The sequence below is a fragment of the Macaca fascicularis genome, chromosome 3 (genome assembly GCF_037993035.2).
Source record: "Macaca fascicularis isolate 582-1 chromosome 3, T2T-MFA8v1.1".
In the NCBI taxonomy this organism is placed as follows: Eukaryota; Metazoa; Chordata; class Mammalia; order Primates; family Cercopithecidae; genus Macaca; species Macaca fascicularis.
Window position 1 is genome coordinate 196,788,094 of NC_088377.1, and position 14,930 is coordinate 196,803,023.

At 39.3% G+C, this 14,930-nt stretch overlaps 1 protein-coding gene and 1 long non-coding RNA gene across 5 annotated transcripts in view; one reads left to right on the top strand and one right to left on the bottom strand.

The window, feature by feature from the left end:
- The window catches only part of CNPY1 (canopy FGF signaling regulator 1), a 41,991-nt gene that overhangs the window by 8,358 nt on the left and 18,703 nt on the right, over positions 1-14,930 (bottom strand). For 2 of the 4 annotated variants that reach the window (XR_012433130.1, XM_015448337.3), the window contains exons 2-4: positions 7,922-8,125; positions 6,037-6,133; positions 2,091-2,175 (exon numbers count right to left, since the gene is read on the bottom strand). Coding sequence is in view for 3 of the 4 variants with exons in the window: in XM_015448337.3 (XP_015303823.3) it covers positions 2,138-2,175; positions 6,037-6,133; positions 7,922-8,125 (339 nt within the window). In the remaining variant the exon portion in view is untranslated. Of the gene's footprint in view, positions 1-2,090; positions 2,176-6,036; positions 6,134-7,921; positions 8,126-8,399; positions 8,975-9,105; positions 9,194-14,930 lie in introns of those variants that run through there. The other 2 variants (XM_065542844.1, XM_065542843.1) reach the window with 2 other exon arrangements.
- On the top strand, positions 8,533-13,955 carry LOC141409963 (uncharacterized). Its single transcript, XR_012433131.1, has 2 exons — positions 8,533-9,510; positions 13,438-13,955. It is a non-coding gene; the product is annotated as an uncharacterized lncRNA (long non-coding RNA).

Here is a 14,930-nt window from a genome sequence, read left to right on the forward strand (position 1 = left end):
CCTAACAGTGACCCACAGGGAAACCTAAGACTTCCTGCAACCATGAGAAATCCAGTGGTTTGTGCGTTATCACTCAAATACAGGTTTAATCAGTAACTTCGTAAGCTACAAATATTTACATGAGTTTAGCAAGTTTGATCTGGAAAAAAATTCTAGAAAGAAAAAATATACAAGTCATGAGATATTAAAAATTTGCAAGACACAAGACTATTTTTAATGGGAAATCCAAGAAAAAACCTGAAATGCCATATTTAGCAAAACCTTAGCTATTCGCTGTAAGTCAAGGTTCCTGGCCCTCTATATTCAAAGCAAAGCATCACTGTCAAAGAAAGGCACCCCTCAGTGACAGGAGGTGCACCTCCCCGTGTCCGTTTAGTCACAAACAGGAGTCCACATTTTCTTAATTTCTATAATTAGTGTTAGTATTGTCTACATTTGAGAATTTTTAATGATGATCAATGAGAGTATGAAAACAAATTTGGCAACACTTCTACAATTACAACTGTTAACATTTTTCAGTGAAGCTTTACTTAGAGTCACAGTTCCCACCATGTTCCTGTGAAGGTCACCAGGTTTTTGGGAATAATTTTCCTGTTTAGTGCATTTCCCAAGAAAACCCAAGTTAGGAGAATGTTCCTGATTTACTACTTTAAATGCCAAATTAACCTTAACTAGGTACATTTAAATAAAGCTATAGGGACTACGTTTTAAATAACAATTGTCCTACCCTACTGGAAAATAGTGTTAATTATTATTCAGTTCTATTTCCATCGTGTGTCAGCTAGAGTGCGAGTTCATTGGCTTATGTAAGGAGCCATCATACTTAAGCAGCTACAGACAAGATCAAAAAAAAAAGCACCCAAATAATTAAGTGATATTAACTCACTAACTTTTAATCAGAGTTGAGGTGGGGAGGGGGCATGGAAAGCCCTTTCCCTTAGCTTTGTTAAATTTTCCTAAATATAAGGATTGTTTCCTGCTGAAGAGTCAGGAGAATGATTTAAACACATAATGTGCTTTTTAAGCAACTGAGTAACAATATGGCAAAGAGTTTTAGGTCTTCCGGGCAGAATGTGTAGCATCCTACCCACTTGATTGTCACCAAAGACAATGAGAATCTCTTTGTAGAAACTGGTGTAGACTATACCCTGACATTTTTCATCATTAAAGTCAGATTCCATTGAATGCAAATTTAACAGAGATAAATAAATTTCCGGGAGTGATTGTTACTAGACTTTGTATATTAAGTGTGGTCAAAGGATAATTTCCGACCAGGTCCCAACTCTCTTTCCATTCCTGTAGAAGAATGGAAGATTATTTAGTAGTAAACTCAACACACTAAATGTGAGCCAAAAAAAATTTAAAAAAATAAAAAAACTTTAGAAGAAAAACAAACAAACCAGAAGAGTTTGGAGTAAAACAAAACACAATCACTAGCGTCATCTTTTAACACATGATGCAATAATAATTCAACTTTCTAAACCATTTAAACTCAGATTGGTGCTTGAGAGGCCAATATAATTATTGTTTACTATAAATTAAAGCATTCATTAGTTTTTACACACTCCACTAAATTTTAGAGATGAATTTTTAAACTTGTGATTTCTAAAAATTTAAATTTCATTCCTGACAAAAAGTGAGTTTGTTTCTTTCACCAATAGCCATATCTCACCCAGAAGACCACATTTTGAATTTGTTGCCATGTATTTCCTTAAATTTATAGGCAATCAAGTATTTGAGAATTCAAATTCAGTTCTTATCAGATAGCTACTGCACTTGTATACGTGCACATACACTGTTATAAAATAAACAGCATACATTATGAAATCCCTATTTTGTTTATGAAATGTCTTCACTTTTTCCCCCAATACAGAATTAAATTCTTTCTTGTCAAGCTTGATTCATCAAAATCTGCAAAGGTTAATTTAAGTTTCATGTACTCCTCAGCTTCACCTATTAAAAAACTCAGGGTTTGTCATGATGTCAAACAACAGATTTTCAAAATAAATCATAAACGGAGACAAACATGGTATGAGACAAAATTTCTTATCATGAAAGATAACATGCAAACATAAAATGCAGACATTGACCTTTGGGTGTGACTTTACTCCTCTCTACAACTAGCAGCACGGCACTCCTAGAGCTCAGTATGATTAGCAGAAGTTTCACACAGATCTGGAAAAAAAAAATTAGATAGCATCACTATTACTTTAGACACCAGCCCATTAAGTCATTTTCATTATGCAAAAATGACGTTCTGGTGGAAGCATATTTTAAAAACTTTTATTATGGAAATTTTCCCAAAATGTTATTATAGAAATTACCCCAAAGCAGAAAGAAAGGTATAATCTATTCCCCTGCACCCCAAACCCAACTTCAACAAAGATCAACACTGCTGTTCTTGCCTCATATTCCAGTCTTTTTTGGCTGGAGGATTTTAAAGCAAGGCCAAGATATTGTGTCATTTCACCCATGGCTCCACTCAGAGATATTTCACAGCTTGTAAGGGGCACAGGACATCTGGCGTTTAACCCAAGGACCACAGCAGCAACTAGATACTTTGGTAATACTACTTTTCCAATTGGAAGCAATTAATGCAAACTTTATTGAAAAAGGCTATGGATTACTTTAGCTACATAACTTTAAAAAAATATGCTCGCCTTTGAAAGTAATTATTTCACGTATTAGAATTTAACATTTCCATTAGTGTTGAGAAGTCTACATAAAAAGGGAAAAATCTTTTACTTTAAATGTAGGCTCAACATTTCTAGATACATGATCTCATCTTCATACGCTGCATTCAAAATTGTTATGGGGCAAATTCATCAGTGATGATGCTTTTAAATGTTAAGTTTGATACGGAAGCAGAAGTGATACATACAGAATATATTTGTGTATTTATTTATGCCATCACATACTCTATTTAACAAATACTTCCATGAGTATTAGAAGATCCATTCATTTCTAAGCTACAGTACTCTGTTCCATACCTTGAGTGGCAAAGAGCTGCACTTTTCATCACAACCCTATAGCACATTAAGATTTTAATCATTTTGACTCCAAGACATCAAAATGACATTCTAGAGAAGTCTGGGCTATATGCCCCAAGATATTCCACCAAGAACATCTAATGAACTTGCCTTTATTTCTTGCCTAGGAAAAAAAGAGATTATCTGAGGAATAACCCCTTATTATTACTCTGTCTCACACTCCAAAAACCGAGTACATTTGATGACTTTTATTCTATCCAGTATATAAACTGCAGTGGCAGCCACAGATTCACTTGTAATCCTATAACCTTTCATTGAGATTTTTTTCACTCATCAAAAAAATGACACACAATGTTTATGAAAATCTCAGTGATGTGTTATATTTTCATCCAAACACAATCATCTTAAATCTGACATATATATTTTCTCCATTCTTCCCCACTTATTTTTGTGTATGGGTGAATGTTAGAACTTCAATATTTGGAAGAGTCTGTGAACATGCCCTTACTGGCCAACATGTGATTATTATAAATAAAGTGAAATAATTTGCATTAAGAAGAAAAAAAGTGAAACTCTTATATAAACAAGATGTATGTAAAGTGTAGAAAGGAACTAAACTTTCAATAAAACCTCTAATTCTACCAATGTCTATTTTCTAAATATTTATCTTCCTAAAAGCAGCGTGTGAATATTTTAATAGCATAGTGTCTTTGCACTTAGTATACACTCAGTAAATAGTTATTGCTTAATGTGCAGTTCCATACCCTCCAAAACGCACACACACACAGAGTCACATCTTTAAGACACTGTTTAAACTCTAGAGAATCTATCACAGCAAAGCTGTAGTGCTAGATCACAGGGCAAAGTATCGCTTTCACAAAGCAGAGTGTGACTGTCATATTTTGGTTGTAAAGTGGCTGTCCTTGTGTTTTCGATTAGGCACCAGTGCATCTGGAGTTTTCTACTATACGAACATCTCATCCTTCAGTTGTCTGAAACCATCCTCATGTGTTAAGATGCATGAATTCTCTGTTGCTTTAGTCGCTTATCACAGTTTTTATCATTGATGTGTTGCTTGAGCTTTTTCTATCAAAAATTGTTCAGTTTGAAGAAACTCTCTTCCTTGTTATTGTGGTATTAACTCACTTCAACAGCAGGGCTTTTCGAGTGGGTGGGAGAAGTCTAGTCCCTTTCTAGGAGTAATTTATTCTCGGTTTTTAACTTATGAGTGGTTCAGAACATCCATAAATATGTTTCAGGAAGAAACGTTACCTGAAAGGACTCACCCTGTTTCACTACTTTGTGGTTCAATGATGGCTTGCACCTTTGAGTATCTTTCACACCTTTTACTTCCAACACTGCTGTTCATAGTGGTAAGGACTTAATCAGTGTTTTAAAAATCAAATGCCAATTAAGAATTATCTAATCAGGTTTCATTTTATCCTTGCAAAATTGCACCTATCTTAGGTTTATTCTTTAGGCTTGCATTTTCCCAAGGTTAGTGTTAATTTTTATTCCAATTATAAATAGGCAGAAGGAATGAAGAAAGGTAGTTAAGATTATTGAAATTAAGTCAAATTGACAAACTTGGGAGTAGTCTTTCCCCAGGATATTATTATTCGGGGTGACCACTGCTGGGACTAGTTACTGGAACCCTCTCTAGTCCTCCTGGAGCATCTGAGAGAGGGCCCATGTAGCAGTGGATCTGCGTTTGTCATAGACCACGTCCTTTATGAGGAAAAAATCGGAAAATCAACATTTCAAATATTGTTCATCACATTTTTGCTTATATCTGAATGCCTACATACATCTCTGAATTGTTTGAAACACTTTAAAAACATTTTCTGTGGGAAGTTGTGGCTATGGACATCACACATTTCTATAGTATATCTCCAACATCAAAGAAAACTACGCCAAATGCCTGAATAATCCTGACTACATCGTCTCACTGTATTCTTTTGCAAGCTTCATTAAAACTGGATTTTAAACAGGAAACAACCCAATTATCTACTCAGAGTAAAAAAAAAAAAACTTTACTTGTTCTGTTAATGGGGGATTTGTGTACTTCTTGTTTAATGGCTTTTGATGACATGAATATTTATCTACAAATATGCAGTAGCTGTTATTTTAAGGACTTTGGCACTACATTTGATATAATGGATGTAGGTGTATTCTATACTTTACTGTAAACAACTGCTGAATGCTAATTGTCTCAAACTTCCACATTGTTTAAAAGTACCCCACTGGCTTTAAGTCATTGTCTTCATATCTACTCACTCATTTCTTCCCAAAGATATCCAAAAAGAATGCACAACTGTGTACTCCATTCTTATAAATGTATTAAACAAGCATCCAAGTTAGGGGACTAGAAGGTCTACGTACAGCCAACAGAGTGGAGAGTCAGTGACCACTTTCAACTCTGTATGTTATAAATACAATTCTGCTAATTTTTTCCAGCTTCTGAGTGTGTGGATATGCTTAAGAATTAACTTATTTTCCATCCTCTGAGCCAGAAAAAAAATTTTTTTAAGAAGTGGATACAGGAATGGAACCTGGAAAAAAAAAATCCAGCATCCCCCCCACCCAAACAAGCAAACAAAAAAAACTTTAGAAAGTTCTTACAAAACAAAAATCGCACCTTCTGCTGGTGTAGCAAATACTCAAGCCATGAAGTGAGGGTCTCCTTCCCTGGTCCAGTATGGAAAAATCCTCTCTCTCAAAGTTCTTAAAAAGAAAGTACTTTGGAGTCTTCTAATGCTGAACAAGAATTTTCTCCTTAACAACTGGAAATCAAGAATGTTTGAATTCACTTAACATGTAGAGGAAAGAAAGTAGAAAGAGGAAGGCCACACAGCCCTGTGGTTTCTGTTTATCTGTTTTCTCTCACATGCTGTTGTTTCTGATTCAGCGGAGACGGGGGATCCTGTGTCAGAGCTGTGGGTCGCAGAGAGGCAGCGAGGCTCGGTCTGCAAACAAGACGCTGCAAGGCTGAGTGAGAGACAGAGGGTGTGCGAGCAGCGAGTACATGTTACATCAGACACAGTACCTGATTTTTCACTGCACAGCTTGTCAGCTAGATAGTGTGCCTCCTGGGCGATAAGTGAGAATATTTCATCTTCATACTCTTCTATTATAGTTTCACACTGCAGAAACATAATAACAACATATGTGGATAGACGCACACTGGCGGGGCACTTTGTTAGGAAGGACTTTGCAACAATTTATTAGCTACACATAGGAAATCATGTAACCAAGGTGGTCCATTTTTATTAGCCCTTTTGGTTTAATACATCATTGCATTGGATTAACCCTCTTCCCAGAATGTTAATTGCATCATTTTCCTGGGGCTTAAGTACATGATGAGTTGTGTTGGAAGATGTGGGAGGCTGAGGAAGGAACATCATTCTTTGCATGTTTCACTTCCTTAAATTGGAATGGAAGCCATAGGAAGAAACGGGCCTCCCATTTAAGGCGCTGAAAAGTCTAACGGTTTTTAAATTCCAAAAAAAATATTAAAAGACCACAGTTCCTCGAAATGGTTAAACCAGTTTCCTTCAGATTTAACATAAAAATCCATTTTGTGGCTTGAAAGTGTGAAAACAATTAAGACTTCTCAGCAATCAAAACAAACTCATCTTCAGTTTCACCGTGGAGAACACACCTGACAGTTACTTCGGGAAGTGTCTTTTCATACTATTTAGAGATCCATCCAAAATTTCACTTCACTAAAAAAGAGGAAAAACAAAACAAAACAAAACAAAAAACCCTGACTTTTCAGAGAAGAGGGTGCTCAAATATGCCCCCGCATTTGATAATCTTAAATTCTAACTGAAGTATGTTTCTTTGTTAAAGAACTACCAGGTTATACTTTTAAGGAGCTGTGAAGTTACCCAACGGTATTCACTAGAGACTTGTAAATCATTTTCTGAGTTCATTAAGCAAGACTCTAAAAATTTTTAATGGCATTTTAAAAGATTTAAATTTCACAGGTTTTGCCTATTTAAAACCTGTGAAATACAAACGCACTTATTCATTGCCATTCTTATTCTGTGGTACTTTTAACCCTGATAATTGCCTTTACTTTCTAATTAAAATAAAATCTTTAAAAATCGGCTAAAGCCCTTATTTCAAGGATCCAGCAGGCCTGATATTCTGGCCAATGTGTGAACTTAATAATACATTTTTAAAAACAGGACTGCCCATCACTTTGTCTGATTCAACAGCATTGACTAAAGTGAAATATATTGCAATGTACTTTGCCAAGCATATTCTAGCAAGCCAGAGACTACCATTCATGAAAAATCAACATTATACTGGAAGGAAATTTGACATCAAGCCCACTATCATACCTAAGCCTTTGTTTAACTTAGCTTGGGCTAGAATACTTGAATTAACTCAGGATACAATTCTCCCTCCTCTGTGAAGCCTTAGAAAAAAAGAGATGGTTGCATCACTCTCCCTCTAGCATTTGGTTGTAAATATTTGAAAGCGACATTCGTTTTAATTTGGCTTTTAACCTGGAAACCACAGCCCCTGATTCCTTACGTGGAAACCTGTGAGAGAACCTTCCTCGCACCAGCACGGAGACCACTCCGGAGTCCCTACACAAATGTTTTAAGCAAAACATTGTGCAAAACTGTGTCTTCAAGTCCCCAGGATTTGTGAACAGCACCTTCCATAAAGTATCACTGAAACATGTTCATTGATCACCACAAATTGCCACAACCCCTTAGGGTCTCAAAAGTCAAGTTACCAAATGTATAGTGAGCACTTAAGCAGCAAGATAACAAAGTCAGCAGGTGACATTTTAATGTGCATTGTGATGTTCCATATCTTGAAACTCAACTACAACAAGAGTAGTAAACAACAAAAAAGAGTTCCAAAAACACGTTTCTGGATCATACGATTCATCTGCAAGGAAGAGAGCTTACCGCAAATTTCAAAGGTCTGTAAGCATCAGAATAAAAATATAATTTTTTAAATTCTTGGTATATTCTGTCTCCTTTCCTAGGAGCAAATCTCTTGAAAGTTCTCTCCTTCGTCACAGGGTCTTCCTCAAGCTTGTAGTCGTTCATTCGCTCACAGACTTTCTCCAAAAGGTCCGTTAGGAACGCCTCCGACTGGGCTAGGGGGATCTAAGAAGAAAGACAGGGCGAGGAAACTTGTCTTAATGTTACTGTTACTTCAAAGACCTTCCGGCGAGTCCACATGGAAACGCCACACTCTCCATGAATGCAAACGTGTGCCACTTCCCCAGCACAGACACAGTAGACGGCACCGTAGACTGTTATTACAATGTAACAACAACCTGCTTTACATCATTACGGGGTTAGCGTAAATTCTAGCTTTTAAAAAGTGCATATATTTCAAAGTGTACAGAAAAAAATACATTCAAACTGGAAACTATACCTCTACATAGAATCATGTTTAGAAGTCACTGAGCATGTAGCAAAAAGCATGACGCATAGAAAATGGCAGTTATTATCCATCTACTTGTCAGACAGAGAGGAGAGAGAGAGGAGGGGGAGAGACACAGAGAGAGGGAGAGAGAGAAGGAGGGAGAGACAGAGAGAGGGAGGGAGAGAGAGGGAGAGAGAGCGCGCGCTCAGCTGGCTGCAGACCCCCTTAGTCGGGGAGAAGTTGAGGAGGCCCAAAGTCTGGCCCACCCCGGGGCTGCCCTTGGCTGCGCGTCCCCCGCGCTGCAGCCGCGCGATGGCCCGGGCTGGGGTGGACGCGGGGCTGGGAGAGGAAGGGGCTCACGGACGGGAGCCCCATCTCCCAGGCGGGCTCCTGGGCTGCTTTCTTTGGGAACAGCTGGTGCACGTCCCCGCTCGCCCCTCTCCCTCCGGAATTCGGCGAGGATTCAGCTGGACCCTTTGGCCACCACCTCCGCCCCGGGCGCGGGTCAAAGAGCACCCCTCGCCCTTGGTAACGGAGACAAAACGTTCGGGGCCGTCTAGACAGGTCAAGGTGCAGGATGCGGCGTCCCCGCGGCTCCTTCCGGAAGGGGGCGTGGAGCCGCCAAGGGCGCCGGACCGCGCCGCAGCCCGCGGCCTTTGCGGGCTTTTTCCCTCTCCACCCTCTGCTGATCAAAGTAGGAAGTTTGCATGACAACCGCAGTGAAAGGGGCTGAATCACAAATGAACTCGATTTCTGCAGTGTTGATCTATCCAGCCTCCATTGTCCCCTTTCAGGCGCAGTATGAACCCTTCCGGTGCCAGCGACCGCGCTACATTCACAGGCGCGCTCGGGGCGCACAAAGGGTCTCCGCGCTTCACCGCCATCTGGCCACAAATCTCATCAGCGGCGCGGCGGCGTCCCCTTGAAAGCGCGGGCGGAGGGTGCGCCTGTGTTCTTTAGACCCAGGTTCCATTACAAACCGCCCCGCCTCGCCACCGGCGCCCCCCGTTTCAATAAGGAAGCCAGTTTGTCAAAACATTCTAAAAGAGACTTGGGAAGAGGACGCGCCAGAGAAATACAGCCGCCGATTAACTATCAGCTGCGCCTCCCCTGTGCACAGGTAACATCCCTCCTCCTCCCCCACGACTCCACTGGAGCTTGATTTTGAGCTGCTCTCAAGGCCCAAGCACTCGAATCGGAAGTCCAATAGCTTATGGACTATTTAATAGCATATACCACCACATGTATCTAATCACTCAAATGCCACGTTTTTAAAACTCACGAATGTTTTAATCTCTAAAAATGTCTGCCCTCAAAAACTGCAGCCTAAGCGGCTCAAAGTGCACATTTCAAACACAAGTTGCGTTCTACTTACGCTTTAATTATGCCGTTCATTAATTTTCATTGATTAAGTTGTAAAACATGCACACAATACGTAGATTAACAAACAAAACTGAAAATCTGTTTTATTAATTTACAGAAACAAATAATTAAACACATGCTAATCATTGGAAAAACTATAAAATGCAGAGGCAGATTTTAAAATGTAATTTAATCCGGACAGATCACTAGCGGAAAGATTATGGAGGTTTTCGTTTTCTGTGATGCATGTATTTTAAGTATTATTTCCTTAGCTGATACATATACAATATATTCATAGTAGCTTCTGGATGTCAACAGAGTAGCATTTTACCTGAAAGTGAAGAGTAGACTCTTTCATTAAAAAATATCTAACTGTAATCAAGAAATTCATTCTCTCGCTTCTTCCCTTCCTCCCTCCCCCCGTCTGGTTTCCCATCTGAAAAGTAAACATACTTGATGCTTGGGGGGATGGGGACAGAGCCAGGAGGCACTATGGTCTGATCGCCGGGGCTTTCAGAAACTTAGGCCTTTCTTCCATTAGAACACCAAACTCCATCCTAATACACCACCTAATTCATGTTGAGTAGAGACCACGCTGAAAACTAATTTTTCAATTCACAGAATATTGTGAGCTATTTGCAAAAATTGCTGAGCATATAAGTTTTGAGCAAAATTGTGATGCTTGTGTGGAAGGCCTTCCACAACTCACTTCTGCGGGCCATTTGATTCACTTCCTAGGCTGCACCTTTTGGAAACAGTTCCCCATGTTACAACTTTCCACCTCCCAGTGGATTGTTTTTATTTTGAAAGTGTAATTTGACCTGTTTGAATATACTACCGTTTTGCCTATTTTAACACAAATATGGCAAGGTGCAAACGTGTGAATTTCTATAATTTTGTCAGTCTATGAAGGTTGACTGGCTTTTTGATGTGATTCACTAGCCCTTTAAAGTAAACATCCTTTAAAACTAGAAAATGTTTGCTGGCAGCTAGCTCGGAGACACTACCTTATGATGTTGGTTAAAAAAAGGAAAGGGAAAACAGCCAGCGTGACACGAATGGAGCTCATTTTTGCAGAAGGTTAAGAAACATTTTGATCCTAAAATGCCAGAGCATCAATTTTTTTGAGAAAATATTTAAGAAAAAGATGCTATGCATTACAGCTCTTTATACATTTATTCAAATGTACATGATTAGAGTTTAAAATGATTCTAAGCAGTTGAACTACGATGAGTACATTTAAAGACTGTTCACAGAATAACTGGGCTTCCCCCCTCCCACTTCAAAGTGTTTTGATTATAAGAGGCCAATAAGTATTGGGACAAGTGGAATAAAACGAAGTCTTTCTATACTGTGAAGATTTTGAATAGTACTTGTCAATAAAGCACCTCCTATTGTAATCTTAGGGAGCCTTGCTTCTGCCCTCCAAGGACTGTCTCAGAGATACTAACCTCATTAAAATATGAATGAGAAGGCCTGTGTATCCAGAGAAAACCCACGCACTGGCACAGTTTTCTTATCTGCCATTGCTTTTACATATGGACTTGTTTGGTACAAGTTATAAGTAGAAAAATGATCCATGATAATTTCATTGCTATCTTAGAGTACCCCAAGCACTCCAAGTAAATCCTAACTTTTCCTAAATTTTAAACCCACCTATAACTCTTAATCATACTTCCTAAATGTAGTGCCTATTTCTCCCCCTTTACGTTTCTTCTGACCTTGTGCTTGTTACGTGAGCAATGGAATGGGGGTGGGGGGATACCCACATCCCTACTTTAGAATGGAAAAAAGTACTTGAAAGTTCTGACTTTGACTTCTCTAGAAAACCGGAGCTAGGGAGTTTATTACAGACCGCTATGATAACGCTTTAATAACGGCCAATTACAGCATGCCTCCATGTTTGTTCATTACTGTGTCTCTGTTAATCTTGTAGTAAATTTCTTGCTTGATAGCTGTCACAATCAGCAGGAATACAATTATGTTACAGTGGAAACTGTCGTTGTAGTATATCTGTCTCTGCCATTACAGTCTGACAACCTCCAATAAATTTCACTCATCTTTATCGTTATTTTGGAGTGTCCTTCAGATATGAAACCAGTACTTAACCTGCTTAGTGACTGATAATTAATTTCACATTGTAGCAAAGATTTTCTTTCTGGAGGTTTAGTTAATGTAAAATTTTAATTGCATTGTAGCAATATTGCATCTAGTTTAATCACTAACTTTTCATCCATAAAAATTGAAATCACTGCTGATATTAGTTAAAAGTCAATATTTAGAAGTGAAAATTCAAAGCTCCTTTGCTCTAGGCTACAACAGGGGAAGCATGAATTCAGAAACTCTTGTAAGCTGATGAGATATATAATTAGCTTTTATGTTAATTGACTGCTATGAGTTTGTTGTATGACACTTCTTCATATAATATGCAAATAGCATTGACTGTTTAGTTTTATTAGACAATATAATTAGAAATCTAAAGGCGCTCATTTCGATGAGGAATAATAAAGGCTGATACATTTCCAGTGTTCTGCATATCAGAAACAAATGAATTGCATCTGGACGTAATAAGAGAGGTTTTAGCTAGACATTATTTAGGGAGCCAAAACCACATATAACAGAATTAATAGGAGTGCTTCCAGCCGCCGTAAATTCCGTATTTAAACAGGTGAATTTGTGGTGTCCATAAGACCTTGGGGGGGAAACACAAATGTTTCAGCACAATTTGCCACAAATAATAGTGTACTTAATGAAAATAATACCTAAATGTTGCCTGCAATAATTAGAGTGAAATGAGTCATTCTTACTTAAAATAGTTTGCAAGTAAGTGTTCCTGTTCTTGTTACTCACAGACACTTACCAATAACATATATGCTTAGGTTTTTCAAAAAAAAAAAAAGTAATAAAATAAGAACAATGTGATTTTGGGGGGATATTTTTCCAGAATTCTTTTTTTTTTTTTTTTTGGAGCTTATTTTCAACTTAACAGTGACCAAACAGAAAAAAAAGGACAAGGCATAATACATCAACATTCATGATCTTTCCAAATGGGAATCATCTAACAATTTGATTCTTTATGAAGTTAAAAAACACACTTTCCTTTTATTATTAAATGCAAAATTGGTACTAGCATTTGCTTTCCTATTTTAAAATGCATTCTGCCAGTTTAAAAAATAAACCCTTTAATTTTTGAACATTTTAGGGAGAATGAAAAGAAATACAATCTGTCACACGAAAAATACCATAAGCTTAACCTCTGTTAAAAAATCTTCTAAGCAAGGACTTTGGGCGCCCAATTCACACTGCACCTCTCGGCTGTGCCCTCCAGTGGGCACCGCTCAGAGGGCTCCTACTGGTTTCAAAAAACTCCTAAGAGGAGAAAGTGAGAGTACTTAAAAGGGCAGAGGTAACAATATTGCAGCATAAATGGAGCATGATGCGAATTTGTTCATTCGTTCAACAAATATTTACTGAACTCCGTCTAATGTCAGACAAATACACTTCTGTAATTCCGACGTTTAAAAAGAGGACCCTTCCGTGATTCTGCATAAAAATTAAAATAAAATTTTTGAAAAAGAACATGTGCCCAGTGGAAGTCCAATAAACATGAATTAATGATAATATAACCCTTTGTCATCAATTGAGCTAAACACTGAAATTCAATATCTGTTTCCTTATTTTACAGTTTTCTGCCCAACAAAGAGTTGCATGCTTCACCGTCCTGTTACTGAGAACATAATGGTTGATGAGTGATGATCTGTTTGGAACCACCTCTGCAAAACATTTCCCCAACCTAGAAAAGGGGAAAAGTCCTATTTTTGGAATCTGTTGGGGCATTTCCCAACTTGGCCTTCTGAATACTTGCAGGCATATGGTAAGACTTCCTTATAAAATGTTAGATGTCTGGCCGGGCGCGGTGGCTTACACATGTAATCCCAGCACTTTGGAAGGCCGAGATGGGTGCATCACCTGAGGTTGGGAGTTCGAGACCAGCCTGACCAACATGGAGAGACACCGTCTCTATTAAAAATACAAAATTAGCAAGGTGTGGTGGCACATACCTGTAATCCCAGCTACTCGGGAAGCTAAGGCGGGAGAATCGCTTGAACCCGCGAGGTGGAGGTTGTGTTGAGCTGAGATCGCGCCATTGCACTCCAGCCTGGGCAACAAGAGCAAAACTCTATCTCAAGAAATAAAATAAAATAATAAAATGTTCGATATCTAAGAGGAAAAAGGACAAATGAACTGGATGATGAGTCAGGAAATTCTGCATGCTTCATCTCACAGATGTGAAAGCACACACATACTGCACACACGCACACACCACGCCATGCATACAGGCACACAGATGTGTACACACACATGGATTATGCAGAAGGGGCCAGCTGGCTTCTGGCAAGCAAACCAGAAAACATTGTATGGCTTCCGGGGAGGCAGAGACCACTGCAAGCAGAGGGGCTTCAAGGTTTCCTGACCCTCTGCTCTTCCTGACCTGCGGTCCCTGCACAGGGCCACACCTCAGGGGAGTCCCTGCTCATCTGGTCTCCACACCCTCGTCCTGGTCTCAAGCCCCACCCCCCAGGAACTCTTTCACATCCCAAGAACAGGCCTTGGTGATTCGAACAAGAGGCTGTTCCACCTCCCAGACCACCAGGCCATGTCTGAAGCCACACCTGGAGAGCTGCTGCAGGGCACTGGGCTTCCCCCATGGGAGATGCCTCACCCACTGAAACAGACATAGTTCACCTCCCCCATCCGAGGGACCTGGGGACTGCAGGGTGTCTGTGCATCCCAGATGCCCAAAGTGAGTCTCTGATGTCCAATCACAAACTGAGAGGGTGGAGGGAGGGACCAGGCTGCCTGAGGAGTCGACTAGAGGAAACGAGGGGATTCGGGGATTTCTGGGAGGTGTGTCTCTCGGCAGGTTTGTGCTGCTGACTAGGAACGCTGGGGAAAGGGAGAAGTCGTCTGGAACTGGGATGAAGTGAGGCCTTTCTGTAGTGGGGAGGGCAGAGCCTTTTTTCAATGAGCATTTATTTTCTGGTTCCCAGGGGCTAGAAAGACAGCTCTTTCTTTAAAAACATCTGTTAATGGAAAAAAGTAATACATCAATTGATTTCTTTAAAGCAAAAACAAAAAGAACAGAAGGGTAGAGTAAAAACGAAGGCTCATCCCTCC